The 11663-nt window shown below is 45.5% G+C and overlaps 1 protein-coding gene and 1 non-coding gene across 3 annotated transcripts; both read left to right on the top strand.

Moving 5' to 3' along the window:
• Positions 1-1088: 1088 nt before the first annotated feature.
• PRDX3 (peroxiredoxin 3) lies at positions 1089-9453 on the top strand. Of its 2 annotated transcripts, XM_065893862.1 has the most exons (7): positions 1089-1124; positions 2518-2653; positions 4180-4321; positions 5254-5389; positions 6228-6331; positions 8412-8577; positions 8931-9453. In XM_065893862.1, the coding sequence occupies exons 1-7, from the start codon at positions 1089-1091 to the stop codon at positions 8982-8984; spliced, it is 774 nt and encodes a 257-aa protein (XP_065749934.1). In that variant the 3' UTR covers positions 8985-9453. The 2 variants fall into 2 exon arrangements, with proteins under 2 accessions (XP_065749934.1, XP_065749935.1); XM_065893863.1 differs by lacking the exon at positions 8412-8577 and having other exon boundaries at positions 8931-8976.
• Positions 9454-9459: 6 nt separating this feature from the next.
• On the top strand, positions 9460-9532 carry TRNAA-UGC (transfer RNA alanine (anticodon UGC)). The gene has a single exon. It is a non-coding gene; the product is annotated as a tRNA-Ala (tRNA).
• Positions 9533-11663: the final 2131 nt, after the last annotated feature.

The following is an 11663-nucleotide window of genomic DNA, read 5'->3' on the forward strand; positions in this document are numbered from 1 at the left end:
ACCTTGGACTCTTTCTACCACCCAAGCCCCTTCATGAATATGCATGTACCCTTAGCTTAAAACTTCCCCAGTTTTCCTGTTTGAGGAGATACTACTTTGGGAAAGATCCCTGGTGTTCTCCTCACTTGCTGCAAGTAATAAATCCTTCCTCCTCCGGATTTTGCCTGGGTTGTGTCTTTTGGCTCCACACCCAACAAGAGGCGAACCTGGTTTTTCAGGGTAACAGGCCTGGTGTTTGAAAAATACTCACTTAGAATCTACATTTTGTCACACTTACTGTAGGACCACTGTATGATTTTTATCATGTTTGATGAATTTGCTTCAAAGTACCCTGCTCACCACTGAGAACTTGGCTTTACTCATCAACAGAAAACAAATTTTAGATATGTCCTAATTCTCCCAATTTTGGCAAAAGAAGCCAAAATGGAAGCCCATGCATCATCCTAAAGGTTTTGAGGACAACACAAACCTTGATGTGCCTGACCCACTCATCTTATTAACGGACTAAAATTGCATTAATAATTTTTTTTTTTTTTGGCCACGCCATGCAGCATGCTAGATGTTAGTTCTCCGATCAGGGATCACAACCTGCGCCCCTTGCATTGGGAGCTCAGAGTCTTAACCACTGGACCGCCAGGGAAGTCCCTGCATTAATAATTAATTCCATTTCATCCAGAAGCCACAAGGCTACACCTCTGGCTGAAATAGGAAAGGGATTCTTTTACAGAAACAGTAATCCACAGGTTCACAAAAAGTAGCAAATATGGAAATATCTATCTTCCCACCTGGATTAGACCTTTTTAGGTTGGGGCGACAAATAGAAATAAAGTGTCGCTTTCCCAAGCATGCAGCTACTTAGAAGCTTTAACAGGAATTAGCCCTGTATGAATTGGGTCAAGGGATCCGACCACAGGGACGTTTACACGCGGAGGATCCCCAGAAGGCTAGGAGGATGCAGCTCTTCCCCGCCGCGGCTCCGGCCGGGCCCCGCCCCCGCCTACCTAGACTCCGCCCCTGGCCCCGCCCTCCCTGTAGACCCCGCCTCCTCTGCTTCTCCGTCTGCCCCGTGGGTGCCGTGCACCCTGAAGATGGCGGCCGTGGCGGGAAGGTTGCTCCGGACTTCGGTGAGTGGCTGGCGGCGGGGCACAGGCGCGGAGACACTGTGGTGGCTCCGAGAACGTGCTTCCCAGATGGGATCCCGCTCCCCTGCGGCCTTGGGGCCTTTCACCCTTCTTGGAGTGTATCGGAGGGTAACGGACCAGAGGCCTCCTCCTCTACGGAAGGCTCCATGCGCCTGCGCAGAGCCGCCCTTCCTCCCACCCACCCTTCTTGTGGTCCCCTGCCCAAATCCCTTTCGCTCCAGGTCGTGGGTCCCCGGTCCCCTCTCCACCTAAGTATCTGGCTCTCGATGCAGGCGACCTGGCCCCTGGTTCCGGTTCTGTAACCGACTCTGTGACCTTGGACAAGTGACTTTTCCTTTCCGAACCTCAGTTAACTTTCCTCACCTTAACAAAGAAAGAATGATGTTTCCGTGAGCAGCCACTTAAATGCTGGATGAAAACCAAAATGCCAAAGTAACCAAAATGCTTACGTGCAAAAGGCGCTTTTCTCCTCCCCACCCAGGGCGGTCCCAGGGCCGTTTTCTCCAGGCAAAGCGTAGTACCCTCTTGCTACCCGCCCTCCCTTTCTCGTGGTGGGGTTCGGCGCAGCCTCTTTCTTCTTCCTGAGTCATGCTGGACCCTGAAATTGAGCAAACGTTTCCCTTGAGCTCTGTCCAAACTTTCCCAGAGGCTGACCTTTGCTCTGCTTGTTTGCTTCTCTGTGGAGCTGGAAGGCCCTTGTCTTTTCTAGGGAAAACCTTGACCATGGTAGAACATGCTCAGCAGATCTGCTGGTAAAGGGCTTAATACACAGGGCCTGGCCAAGTTTCCCGGTTTCTGAATCCTCTGGGTTGCTCTTAAAAGCATGGAGTCTTTATGTTCTTATAATTCTCTGCCTTGCAGTCTTTTTTTTTTTTCCATTCATTAATTTATATATTTTTTTAAATAAAAATTATATACTTGAGGTGTGCATCATGATTTGATATACGTAATGAAATGATTACTACAGTCAAACCAATTGACATATCCCTTCACATAGTTACTTCGTTGTGTGTGATGAGTACACCTGAAATCTACTCTTAGCATATTGCCAGCTTCAATACAGTATTATTAAGTATAGTCAATATGCTTGTACATTAGATCTCCAGACTTATCCTACATAACTGCAACTTTGTACCCTTTGACCAACATCTCCCTTTCCTCCTCCCCTACCCCCTTTACAATCTTGAAGGATAAGGAAGCAGAAGGGAATTTTAAGAACATGGAGACTCAATCCATGCTCTTAGAGTTTGGAGTTTGGTATTTTTGTTCACAGGAATAAGGACAGCCGAGGCCACTACTGGCCTGATGCCCTCTCAGCAGGGATTCAGCCACCATTCTGGGAATACTTCCTAATTTAAAGTGTTTCTCTTTTTAGCTTGTCCGACAAGTGAGTGCCATTCCTTGGGGCATTTCTGCCTCTGCAGCCCTGAGGCCTGCTGCTTCTCGAAGAACGTGCTTGACAAATGCACTGTGGTCTGGCTCTGCTCAAGCAAAATTCGGCTATAGCACCAGTAAGTGTTGTTATGCTTTGGTTTGAACCAGAAAATGGCAACATGTGTCATCTCTGTACAGGGGCTCTGAACCCTGGCAGTGTATTAGACTCCCCTGGGGAGCTTTTGCAAACATACCCCTGCCCCAGTCCCACCCCAAACAAAATGAGTCAGTCTCTGGGGTGAGACCAGAACATCAGTGTTTTTCAGAAGCTCACCAAGTGATTCTGGCGTGCAGCCAAGGGTTGAGAATCACTGAGGCAATCTGCCCCTGCGTCGCGTGTCCTTGTTGGTTCCAGAGGTTTTAATCCCGTGTTGGGGAACTTGACGTGGGGTGAGAACACTCAGAGGCCTCTGGGCCTGCTGTGTGTGAAGGGTGTGAGCTGACTGGGGACTGACAGTGCAGCTCCTCTAAAGGCATTTGCATTCAGACTTGTGGGCTGGCTCCACTTGGCCATGTTAGGCCAGTCTCATGGACTGCGCCATGATCTGAGTGACACACAGCTATTTCTTGAGATTTACACTCCATTTTCTAGAATATGAGGTTTGCTAAGTACAGCCTCAGATATCTGGAAATGCCTCCTTTAGATCTATCGCACCTTTTAAAAAGAGTGTATTTAACATGTAATGGTTTCGGGGGATATACTTTGGCATACCCTCTGTGGGTGAAATGTTCTGAAAAATTTTACAATTTTACTTCCCCAGAGCTTTAAGAAATTTCTGGTAGCGATTTGATGCCACAGGTTTAAACCTTTCCTTGTCACCTGTCCCAAACCCCCCTCCCAACAGCTCCTCCTGTTTCTGAAGCCAGGCATCTTGATCCTTGGCCTCCTTTGTTCCGCCTTCCCAGGTAGAAGCATGTCTTCTCCAATTCTGACACAGCTCTTACATCCTTTCCTTTCTTTCTGTTCCTTCTGCCGTACCCTTTCTCTCCACACCCCTCACTTAGATGCCTGCAGTCACCTCCTAACATCAGGCTCCCCCCTCCCTGTTCCTCTTACTGTCCCCTGCAGACTGATCTTCCTGAGAACAGCTGACGCATCATCCATCTCCTACATGAAAGCCTCCAGTGATTCCTGTATCTCTTCTTTTAAGAACAGATTCATCGGCCTGATATATAAGGGCCCTTGCAGCATGGCCTTCACCAGCCTTGCTTTGTCTCCTACACGCCTTCGCTCCGTGCACACCTGCTCTCTGTATCAAGCTCTGCCACGGGCCGTTCCCCACACCTGCCCTGTTCTTTTGTGCCATTAGCCCCGGTTTTGGCAAAATCCGAACCATACTTAGAATCCACCTCGAGGGTCATGTTGTCCTTAATTCTATGTTCATTCCATCCCTACTATCTCCTGTCTTTTTAGTTTCCACAGCACTTTGAATTTGTGTACAGTCTAGAACTATGAAAAGAGAAAAAATTACCTAAGATGTACAATTGAACTGAACTTTTAATTATACTATTAATTAATTACTGTGAGAGGATTAAATAAAATCAAATAAGTGCTTGGCCTAACACATGAACTATATATGTGTGTGCTATGTTTTGTTTTCAGGTTCCTCACGCCATGCCCCTGCCGTCACCCAGCATGCGCCCTATTTTAAGGGTACAGCTGTTGTCAATGGAGAGTTCAAAGAAATAAGCCTTGATGACTTTAAGGGGAAATATTTAGTGCTCTTCTTCTATCCTTTGGATTTGTAAGTGTATTTTCTGTGATGCTTTAATGTCATCCTGAGAGCAAGCAGAGATCCCTGCCTCCCCGCTGACATTGCCTGTCTCTAGTTACCCTTGTCAAGGGGAGGGTTGCTGCTGACCCTTTATCACTGATGGTCTGTTGATACAGTTTCCATCTGTAGCTAATTTACAAGTGATAAATATAGGGGGTGAAGTGGCATTCCTCTTAATGGGGCAGGGGTTTAATGTACGGACTCTGGAGTAGTGGTTCCTGTAAGCCAGTCTGTGAGGTAGTTTTCACTGGTTCGGGGGAAAATGAGAAAAGTAAGGATAAAATGAATTTTCTCATGAAGCTGCTTTATTTAGATAAAATTTTGTCTTCTTGGAATATGCCTCCCCACCCCCATTTTTTTAATATGATTCTTAAATAGAAAGGTGATAAATCTTTTTTTTTTAATTGGAGTATCATTGTGACCAGGAGTCCAGTGAGGATGGTTAACCATTTTGCCTTTCTCACCTTTAAGCAAACTGAACTAGTTTTTTTTTAATTAATCATTTATTTATTTTATTTTTGGCTGTGTTGGATCTTCATTGCTGCGCGCAGACCTTCTCTGGTTGCGGCGAGTGGGCTTCTCACTGCGGTGGTCTCTCTTGTTGTGGAGCACGGGCTTTAGGCTCGCGGGCTTCAGTAGTTGCAGCACGCAGACTCAGTAGTTGTGGCTCATGGGCTCTAGAGCACAGGCTCAGTAGTTGTGGCACATGGGCTTAGTTGCTCTGTGGCATGTGGGATCTTCCTGGCCCAGGGCTCGAACCCGTGTCCCCTGTATTGGCAGGCGGATTCTTAACCACTGTGCCACCAGGGAAGTCCCTGAACTAGTTTTTAGACACCTATTGTTCAGATTTTAAAGCCTTGTTTTTCAATTCTCTGATGAAAATTTCTACCCTTTTTTCCTAGCACCTTTGTGTGTCCTACAGAAATTATTGCTTTCAGTGACAAAGCCAATGAATTTCACGATGTGAACTGTGAAGTTGTTGCAGTGTCAGTGGATTCCCACTTCACCCACCTGGCCTGGATAAACACACCAAGGAAGGTATAAACATCATTCATGCTGTGTCTGCACTTGTGATCTTAAAAACTCAAATGATCCCATTAAAGACCAACGTAGAAGTTGTTAAAGCGTGACTAGTCTGAAATGGGCTATTTGTCAGGCCTAACCTACTGGCAAATTCTGTTAAACTCTACCCACCGATATCTCCTTTAACATTGCACGTATTTACTCCCCACTACACTTGTATTTTCCAGAGTACAAACAGTAACAGAGAACAGACTCTGCAGGGCAGGGGAACAGCTGGGGTTCATTGCCTCCCCTCTCATGTGTACCCTGTAGGTCCCCGGGACCATGCGAGCCATGTGGGACAGTGATTAAGTTTTCTGATTTCACTGCTCTCCACGGTCAGTATTCTTGCCCAGAAACTTGCTTGGGAGAATCAAAATTTCTAGCTATGCTGCTGGACTATCAATCAAATTATTCGAAGTATTCTTTTTTTTTTAAACTGTTCCATTTTTATGCTTCAGAAATTAATCTTCAACCAAAAGGATACTGTAAGAATTAGAAAAAGAAAGGTCTGTAGTATCAGCTGGGTTTAAATCCTGCCTCTGCCCCTTTCTAGCTGTGACCTGGAGCAAGTTAATTAACCTTTGTGTGTCTCAGTTTTCTCATCTGTACGGTGGTGGTGATGATAGTAGCTACTCCAGGATGCTTAGAGGAGGAAGTGAGACAACAGAAAGAGCTTAGAGCAGCGCTCGGCCCATTGTTGGTGCTTGGTTACCACAGTCCGTTGCCACCGTCAGTCAGACATCGTGTTGCCTGGCCGAGGATGCTGCGGGAGCCACAGTATAACAACCGGCCCTGTTTGCATTTTTACTAGAATGGCGGTTTGGGCCACATGCACATCACGCTCTTGTCAGATTTGACTAAACAGATTTCCCGAGACTACGGTGTGCTGTTAGAAGGTCCCGGCCTTGCACTACGGTAAGATCTGTTTCTTATGAACTTAAAATTGGTTTTCATGTTTAGCATCATCCTACTTCACAGGGGATTTATAGACACCTTGGTAGGGAATTTTTAGAACCCCAAATCCTTAATTTGTCTTTTAATAAGCACTGATGGATGCCTCCTGCTAGGGTTGGCAGTCTTTCAGAAATGGCTGAGACATGTGTGCCCCCTGCGTCACCCTGGGCCTGTTTCTGAAGAAGGATATCATGTCTTGATGGTCACACTGCTCCACTCTCCCTGACTGTCTGGGAGCCACTCCTGGTGATAAAGCCATCAGACTGTTTGGAGATGAGCGGGGGGTGGGGGGTTGGCCAGCAAGGGTAGGAGTCCGTTTTCTGGAATGGTTAGGATCTTGTACAAGCACTGGAACCAGACTGGAGTTTGAATTTATTTAAACTCAGCTACTTAATAGCTGTATGACTTTGAGCAAGATATTTAACCTCTTGGAGTCGCATTTTTCCTGTAACTAAAATGAGAATGTACCTCCCAGGTTGGTTGTGAGGATTAAATAAGGTGAGGCAGCTACAGAGTTTTTGGCACAGGTTCTAGTACCTGTCCCAGCCTGTCAACCTTGCCGGGAGGGATGAGAACTTGGGCCTTAGAACTGGCGTCTTGATGGCTGCTGAATGAAGGAGGGATTGGGCAAAACTTTACCTCCAGGAAGGAAGCGAGAACCCCACTTGGATGCGCCTCACAGTTTTGCTGGGGGCTGGCTTGAACCCGCTCACCTGCTTGCTCTTGTAGCTGACGTCTGGCCTGCTTGGGTTACACCTGAAATTTTAGCTCCGGGAGCCCCCTTGGAGCTTGGGCCTTTTGGGCTCCAAGGGGATTACGCTCTTCCGTTAATAAACTAAAGCCTAGCTTTGACAGAGGCGGCAAGGGAAGAGTCCTTCCCCGTAGAGTCCTGCTAATTTTGCAGTTACCTCCCTACTGGTTTCACTATCAGGATTGACAAAGGGAGAGGAGTCAAGTCTGACTTGTAAGATAAGGCTTTCTTTCTGGAGTCTGTGGGCCCTGATCCATCCTAGCCCTGTGTCTGCATCTAAACGGTGGACTCCACCTTGGCTGCGCCCTGCAGGGGCATGCACCAGGACCCCTTAGCCTCAAAGCCTAGACCCCCAAAGGCCAGGCCCAGGGAGGGGGAACCACCTTTTCATCTTCTGAGTTTTCTCTAACTTGTCTTTTTCCTGAGTGATTAACACTTGGAATGCCACACCCTTTTAAAAGATGGACTGTTAAAAACCTAGGAGTTTTATGACATCTGCATATGTCATAGTAACACCAACACTCATATGGAAGATGAGCACAGACCCCAGGGTGGGTCACCTCATTACATTGCTGCCAAGTGACAAAGAGTGATGGGCTTGGACAATCTGACAAAGTAATAACTAGAAGTGATTGAAACACATCAAATATTTAAATCGATGATTTGAAGAGTTCCAGGGAACCAATTCATTATTTTGAAAACTATTAATAATGGAATAGTACTAAGCACTCATTCTGTTTTTCCTGTACCAACTGTACCTCAGGGTAACCAAAATAAATAAAAGTGATGGCTTCGCTTTTCCTTTAGATTTCTGCTCTGCATAGCCTCAAGGCCAGTAAATTTTCCCATGGGATTTTTCCCCCCTCTACGCAAGAATTCACTCATTTCATAAGTACTTACTGAATACAGATAAAATACATCTCTGTCCCTTCCCAGTTGCCTATGGTTTCTTGCCAAGATTTGATGCAGCAGCCCAAAGAATGCTTACTACATCTCTAATAAGAAGGCTTTGCTCTCTGTAGTTCAGTGACTTACAGATTCTGCGACATATGGGTCACATTTGTAAATGTGACCGTACTGCCTGTTTTCCATGGTGGCCTTGTCCAGTCCTGTCATCAATAAGAGATGATAAGCTGTTTGTATAGCAAGGAAAACCCCATTTTTAAGCATATGATAGAGTTTATTAATAAGTGCTCTATCAAGGATAATTAAAGACAAAAAGGGGTAGAAGTTAGAGTCTTTCTAGCTCTGGTAATGTTGAAATACTGATGATGATAAATTCTGATGCAGAGGTCTCTTCATAATTGACCCCAACGGAGTCATCAAGCATTTGAGCGTCAATGATCTCCCAGTGGGCCGAAGCGTGGAAGAGACCCTCCGCTTGGTGAAGGCATTCCAGTTTGTAGAAACCCATGGAGAAGTCTGCCCAGCCAACTGGACACCAGATTCTCCTACAGTAGGTTTATTTTCCAAAAGCAATGGGACCCCAGCAGAGGGTCCCAGGTCCTCACTGCCTCAAGGGCTGCTGGCCTGGAATATCCACGAAAGAAGCCCACCCTTGGAGCAAGGGTGTAGATTGTGTGCAAATGGGTGAAGCTGGTGCAGGTGGGGGTGGGACCAGGCACCAGGCAGGCTGTTAATGTAAGTTTCATCCAGGTATTTTGAAGGAAACAGACCAATCTTTAAAAAGTTAAAGAACTTTAGATTAAAAATTGATGGCTTTCAACTCACTTTTTTTTTTTTTTTTTTTTCAACTCACTTTTGAGATCATAAAGTCACTTACCCAGTGAAATGTTTTTGTATTTTCAGATCAAGCCCCATCCGACTGCTTCCAAAGAATATTTTGAGAAGGTAAATCAGTAGACCATCCCATATGCACCTGCAGCTTCCCACACCAGAAAAGAACCACAGCTGGAACTCACTTTTAGCATTTCAAAGATTATTATTTATAGAAGGCAGGAAACAATTATGCTTGGATTCGTAAATATTACTCTAAATGTTTTGCTTTTGTAACATTGGCCAAGGCTTTTAAAATGTGGTTAGTTACTAATGTAAGGAGTCCTTTATTAGCAGTGTATGGATGGGTGGCTAGTTGCTATAGAATGTGCAGTTCCCCTATTTCTTGGATCATGTCTTCAAAGGGAAAAGGAAACAACTCTTCTTTATCAGCCTTACTTGAACCTTTGTGTACACTAGCGTAGTATGACAGGCATCAAAAGCTTCTGATCAAGGGTCCTGAAATTTTCTTCTTGAGTTTCTTTTTTTAAACTGAATTTTCTTTTAAGATCATAGTTTTAAGTTGTTAGCATCAATGGTCTAATTTAGCACTTGCAGGACTTCCCTGGTGGTCCAGTGGTTAAGACTCTGTGCTTGCAATGCAGGGGGCATGGGTTCGATCCCTGGTCAGGGAACTAAGATCCCACATACCATGCAGTGTGGCCAGGGAAAAAAAAAAAAAAACCTACAATGAATGTGTATGTGACTGAAGCAGATGTGAATCATGTTTTTTAAAAAACCACCTACAGTGGCCAAGTGACTTAACTGACCATGCATGTTCCCCAGTCCAGAGATTTATACCTTATATAATTATTTTACTTATTTTGTTAGCTGACTTAGTGCCTACATACATTTCTGATATTTATTGGGCATAATCATAAAGGATAATTACTGAATCCAGGGATTGCATTTTGAATTTGAATCACTGTAACTATTTTATTTCCTGAAGTGTTCAGTGTAAAAAAATACAAAATAAACATTTTAAAATACTCGCATTTTTTTTTTTTAATACTTGCACTTTTAACACCATTAATTTATTGGTTCAGCTTATGCTGTGGGACTCTAGTTTTCCTTCTCTGATTATATCAACAAACATTTATTGAACATTGAACTCAGTGGCTACAAAGATGAATAAGATGCTGGCTCCACATCCAAGGAACTCAGTTTAGGGGGCAAAAGAAACATGGAAGCATTTGTTAATTTTAATAAATCCTGGAGTGCCTACCATATGCTGCGTACTATTTTGGAGGCAAGAGAGTGAACACAAAGGACACACCCCTTCCCTTATGCACTTAAATTCTAGAGGGAATAAACATAATAAAAATACATAGGGGGACTTCCCTGGCGGTCCAGTGGTTAAGACTCCACGCTTCCACTGCAGAGGGCGCGGGTTCAGTCCCTGGTGGGGGAAACTAACATCCCACATGTCTTGTGGCATGGCCAAAAAAAATACATAGGATGTTTGGAAGGACAATAAAGTGGAGCAAGGGACTAGAGCAGAGTGTTGTAGGTGTGTTCTAAAAGGGTTTCAGGGAGTCAGTCTCTCCAGGTCTGTTTTCTCATCTGTAAAATGAGGACTGTAATTGTACCTATCTTAGGGTTTTGATGATCAAATGAGATAAAACATGTAGGTGAGGGAGTAAGGAGGATAAGAAGGTTCTAGGCAAAGGGCATGGCAGGTGCAGAGGCCCTGAGGCAAGGGTGGACTTGGGGTGGGTGAAGAATTGAAGGGCCATGTGACCAGAGCTGTGAAGGAGAAGCATGGTAATGGGGAGCCCGGAGTGCTTTATGGGCAAGCTAAGGACTTTGGATTCTATTCTGAGATGGGAAATGTCAGGAATGTTCTTGAGAAGAGTTACATCAACTTGTTCTAAGAGGATCACTCTGGCTCCTTTGCTAAGGCTAGACAGTCCAGAGAGGGAAGCAGGTCAGGTGGGCTGGATCTGTGACATACTTGCAGGGAGAGCCAGCAGGATAATACAGGTGTGCTAAACTGTGGTACAACAGATACATTCCTGGGGCATAGAACACTGGGGAACAGTGAGGAGGGGGCACCTTACCCAGCTATGGGCATCAAGGAAGTCTTCCTGGAGGACAAGATGAAGTCTTGAAGCCTAAGGAAAAGTGAGCCAAGTGAGCTGAGCAGAAGTGGGAGCTGAGAGGCCACATGGGCCTCTGATAAACTGGTTTCATGTTCCCAGAGGGGAAGGCAAAGCAAGGGAGGGCAAAGGCCAGCTGCCTGTAAGTGGCCCAGACTGAGCCAGCACTGTTAGGGCTTTTACATGTTTTATCTCATTGGATCCACAACAAAAACAAAATAGGTACAATTACTGTCATCATTTTACAGATGAGAAGGTAGATTTGGAGATGCTGATTTGACCAGGGTCACACAACCAAGTAGTGGATGGTGCTGTGTCCCCAGCCCAGGACTCCTGAGGAGCCCCCTGCACACCCTAAACATCCACACGTCTTCCACAAACACACACACACACACACCCCAGTGCTGGGGGATGGGGTGGAAGGCGGAAAGAAGTCACGTTTTTCTCTGCAGATGGTCCCTACCTCATCTGGTATCCAACAGAAGGAGCTGGATTTGCCCCGGCGCTGGGGAAAAACCCTTGGGCAGAGACAGAGATAGTGCACTCAAATCAGGGCCAGTTTCACGGGCTGGCGGCAGGGCCCGACACTTAACTTAGAGGGGCCCCGGGGTTTCGGTTTAATGCTCTGATATCGACTTTTGAAAATTCGGTCTTTTTTTAATAAGGG

The sequence above is a fragment of the Phocoena phocoena genome, chromosome 16, assembly GCF_963924675.1.
Source record: "Phocoena phocoena chromosome 16, mPhoPho1.1, whole genome shotgun sequence".
Classification (NCBI taxonomy): domain Eukaryota; kingdom Metazoa; phylum Chordata; class Mammalia; order Artiodactyla; family Phocoenidae; genus Phocoena; species Phocoena phocoena.

Bases quoted from the DNA above. Each gene is read 5' to 3' on its own strand.
- PRDX3 (XM_065893862.1), top strand. From the start codon at position 1,089: ATGGCGGCCGTGGCGGGAAGGTTGCTCCGGACTTCG. The intron at 5,390-6,227 runs GTATAAACATCA...CATTTTTACTAG, and splicing joins GGATAAACACACCAAGGAAG to AATGGCGGTTTGGGCCACAT. The intron at 8,578-8,930 runs GTAGGTTTATTT...TTGTATTTTCAG, and splicing joins GGACACCAGATTCTCCTACA to ATCAAGCCCCATCCGACTGC.